At 47.7% G+C, this 3,490-nt stretch overlaps 1 protein-coding gene across 1 annotated transcript; it reads left to right on the top strand.

Moving 5' to 3' along the window:
- Nucleotides 1–1,980: 1,980 nt before the first annotated feature.
- LOC103649857 (Bowman-Birk type wound-induced proteinase inhibitor WIP1) lies at nt 1,981–2,932 on the top strand. The gene is made up of 2 exons (NM_001330776.1): nt 1,981–2,309; nt 2,456–2,932. The coding sequence occupies exons 1-2, from the start codon at nt 2,231–2,233 to the stop codon at nt 2,644–2,646; spliced, it is 270 nt and encodes an 89-aa protein (NP_001317705.1). The 5' UTR covers nt 1,981–2,230; the 3' UTR covers nt 2,647–2,932.
- The last annotated feature ends 558 nt before the right edge of the window (nt 2,933–3,490 follow it).

Here is a 3,490-nt window from a genome sequence, read left to right as displayed (position 1 = left end):
GCCACTATAGAGACTCTGTGTACTAGTGACTTAACAAGTATTTGTTTACCAGTAGTAAATGAAACTATACTCATATAGAAACTGATTGGATGCTCAGGCTGGTGCCACCATAGCTGGCCGGATACGACTGTTTCGAGCATACCAACGAATGCAGCCAAATAGCTTCAAAATATCATGTTTTGCATCCGTTTCATACAATCTACGCCTTCCATTTACAGGTAACCGTTCAAGATAAAGATGCGGGCAAACAATCATGCGCGGATAGAAGCAGCTTATTATATGCAATCAAAACTTTCACTAACAGCGGCGTAAATTGTACACCTGATTTTTATGACTCGACGCCTCAAGCCAGATACTGGCTTATATGTTTGTTTGCTGGTATCATGTTAGACTTTGTTTAATTATTTTTATTACATATAAATTAGATGAGATTAGAAAAATCTGATTTATTTGAGATTTAAACTAATCTAATCTCACTTTGTTCACAAATGGATCGAGAGCCAATCGAAAACCCATTATTGCTATTGGTGGTGTCTGGCCAAAAGGCATTGCTCCGATGACGTTTTCGGCCGCATATGGGTGGGCGCGTGGCTATGTGCATGCATGCCAGCCGTATACGAGCGACGGTCCCAGATACAAAGCGCAGCGCATACACGCGATACACGCGTACACGGTGTTGGTGGCGCGTGCTGGTTGTGACTTGTGAGTTGTGACTTGTGACGAGGAACCTTCGCAGCTGCTGCATGGAGACCGCGGCCGGGCCTGGGCTGATCGACCGACATGAGCGACGGTGGTCCCGTGATGCCCCGAGCTTAGCTTTACGTACAGTTAGATCTCATCGTGGATCGAAGTGATTCGATCTGACCAACTCAGACTTGACCCGTCTAAAAAAATCTGGTTCGATCTGACCAATATAATGGATAAGTATGGTCTATTATTTTTGACCCGCAATAATTGATACGGACCATAATTTTTTTATCAAAAAATTGACCTAATCCGAAAAAACCTGATCCAAAACTAAAAACTCGACTCAATCTAAACAAAAACCGACTCAACACGTCAAAAAGGCACGCATATGCTAACCCAACCGATCCGACACTAGGCATGGATCGGGTATGGACCATACTAAATGTCGTACCACCCGACTTTGACTCAACCCGAACCCGATCCCACTACCGGAGGAATTCGGCTCTTAGCCGAGTGCCTATAGATTTGCCGAGTTTATCGGACACTCGGCAAAATGTGTGCTTTGCCGAACATCACACTCGGCAAAAGAAAGCACTCGACGAAAACAGTCTTTTCGGAGCGTCGAACACTCGGCATAAAAATGGCTCTGACCAGCACTCGGCAAAGCTTCGTCAGCAGCTGATGGACATTACCTTTGTCGAGTGTCTCAATCAGAGCATTCGGCAAAGAAGCTCCCTTTGTCGAGTGCCGATCAGCGCACTCGGCAAAGAAACTGGCAAAGAGGCTCACACTGGTGCTCTCTTTGCCGAGTGCTAAGCTGACAGACACTCGTCAAGGCTCTCTCTTTATTGAACGTCAGTTTGCGGCTCTTGGTACCGAGGCTTCCGTGGGGCCCACTGAAGCTTTCTTGGTTGAGTGGTAGGATAGTAGACACTCGACAAAAACTCTTTTGCCGAATGTCAGTAAGTACACATGGCAAAAGTGTCCGTCATCATCACTTGTCGTTGTCATGACGACTTTTTTTTGTCGAGCACCAGGTGACATTCGATAAAGACAAAAAGTATTCAACAAAGAAACAGTTGCGATGTACAATTTACCGAGTTTTCTTTTATCAAGTCACACACTCACACTCGATAAAAAAATTACCGTACCGAGTACGCTGGTGCCCGACCCGATGTTTGAACACCCACTAACCTCTGTATGATGGTGCCGGTGTCGGTGTAACCGCAGTCCATTTTGGACCATCTAGAGCGACCTCTGTATGCTAGTGCGGGCTACAGAAAAATGATGGATATGCATGCACTCAGCTCCACGACTCGATCGATCTACTGGCAGTGACTCGCGTAACACGTGTTTTTTCAAATAAAAAAAGATAGATGCCAGTCCCGGTGCACATGGCATGTGTCCCGGCCCGATCGATCAGGACACACCCGGCCTATATATTGAGTACCTAGTTACGTGTGCTTCTCAGCAGTGACGAACTCGAAGCTTGCGTTCTTGTAGTAGAGGTCGGCAGCAAGCGGTAGAGCGAGAGGTCGAGAAGATGAAGAGCAGCACTCTGTTGGCGATCCTAGTTCTCCAGGCCCTTCTGGTCTCTGCGGCCGTGGCCAAAGGACCTGCAGGTACGTGTGCTTGCCGAGATTTCATCTAGCTGGCTGCTAGCTTGATTGGACGCTGCTAGCTCGTGTGTATACAGTTAATCTGCGCGTATATATGTGCGGGGTGCATGTGACGAAATAAAGCGAGTACGCATGATGCTGCCGCGCAGGGCCGACGACGAAGAAGCAGTGCTGGTGCGGCGAGTGCACCAGCTGGTCGGGCGTGTGGACCTGCGACGACCTCCTCACCAAGTGCGCCGCCACCTGCAAGAACTGCGTCCCCGTGTCCACGGACAAGGGCACCACCAAGTACAGGTGCCGCGACTTCCTCCCCGAAAACTGCGGCTGCAAGATCCACTAGACTCATCCACAGCGGCACAGCCGATGGATCCTTCCATGCTCCTCCGTCCGTCCGCCTTGCTATAAGCAGGCAGGCAGCCACCAATAAGCTAGCTCTTGCTGTTGTTTTGCATGTTTGATTGGGTGTCCCTTCCCAGTCGAGATGGAATAAAATAAATGTCAGGCGCACGTACAGATGTGTTATTACGATATTTCTCCCCTACAAATAAAAACTCGATTTGTGGGGTTAACACTGTCCCCTAGTATTACAATTAAAAAAAAGATGTTATCACGCATGTTAAGAAAACATCTGAATCCCTATCTTAAAATGTGTTTGGTTTGGCTTTTGCTCCATAAAAACTAAAATCTAGACCCAAATGGCTGGATTCAGGAAGCAGTTTTTTATAAAAGCTGACTTTGTACCTGCTGTGTCGCTAGCAGGTATGGTGGTGATCCAGGCCTTCTCCTTTCTGCTTGTATGCACACGTGCATTTCTATAGAACTCGTTTTCGCTTAAAAAGATAGTGAGGCTATGTGTTCATGGCTTCAGCTTCATGCTGATTCCAACAGAACGCGAAACGCGTCTTGAATATATTGTTTTAGCGACATACGCCGCAACTGTAGCGTCATCCAACAACCACTGGATGTGGTTGTTAAAGAGGGGCATCCCCTCCCTCTCTCTCCCTCAAATCTGCATATTCCCTCCCTTCTCCCCCTCTTTTCGCTAGGCGTTGGGATAAAGGCTATCTATAGATGTACATAAAGCACCAAAGACGGGTCCGAATCATGTATTTTTGGCCCGGAACGAGCCCGGTCTGGCCCGCTTTTATATAGGCTCGGGCCGGGCTCCGACAGGAAACTAAGCA

This window comes from Zea mays, chromosome 3, assembly GCF_902167145.1.
Source record: "Zea mays cultivar B73 chromosome 3, Zm-B73-REFERENCE-NAM-5.0, whole genome shotgun sequence".
NCBI lineage: Eukaryota > Viridiplantae > Streptophyta > Magnoliopsida > Poales > Poaceae > Zea > Zea mays.
Note: the sequence above shows the minus strand (reverse complement) of the source record. Positions and strands in the feature narration are given on the sequence as shown.

Coding starts and splice junctions, on each gene's coding strand:
- LOC103649857 (NM_001330776.1), top strand. CDS start 2,231: ATGAAGAGCAGCACTCTGTTGGCGATCCTAGTTCTCCAGGCCCTTCTG. Junction 2,310..2,455: donor CGTGGCCAAAGGACCTGCAG/GTACGTGTGCTT, acceptor GCTGCCGCGCAG/GGCCGACGACGAAGAAGCAG.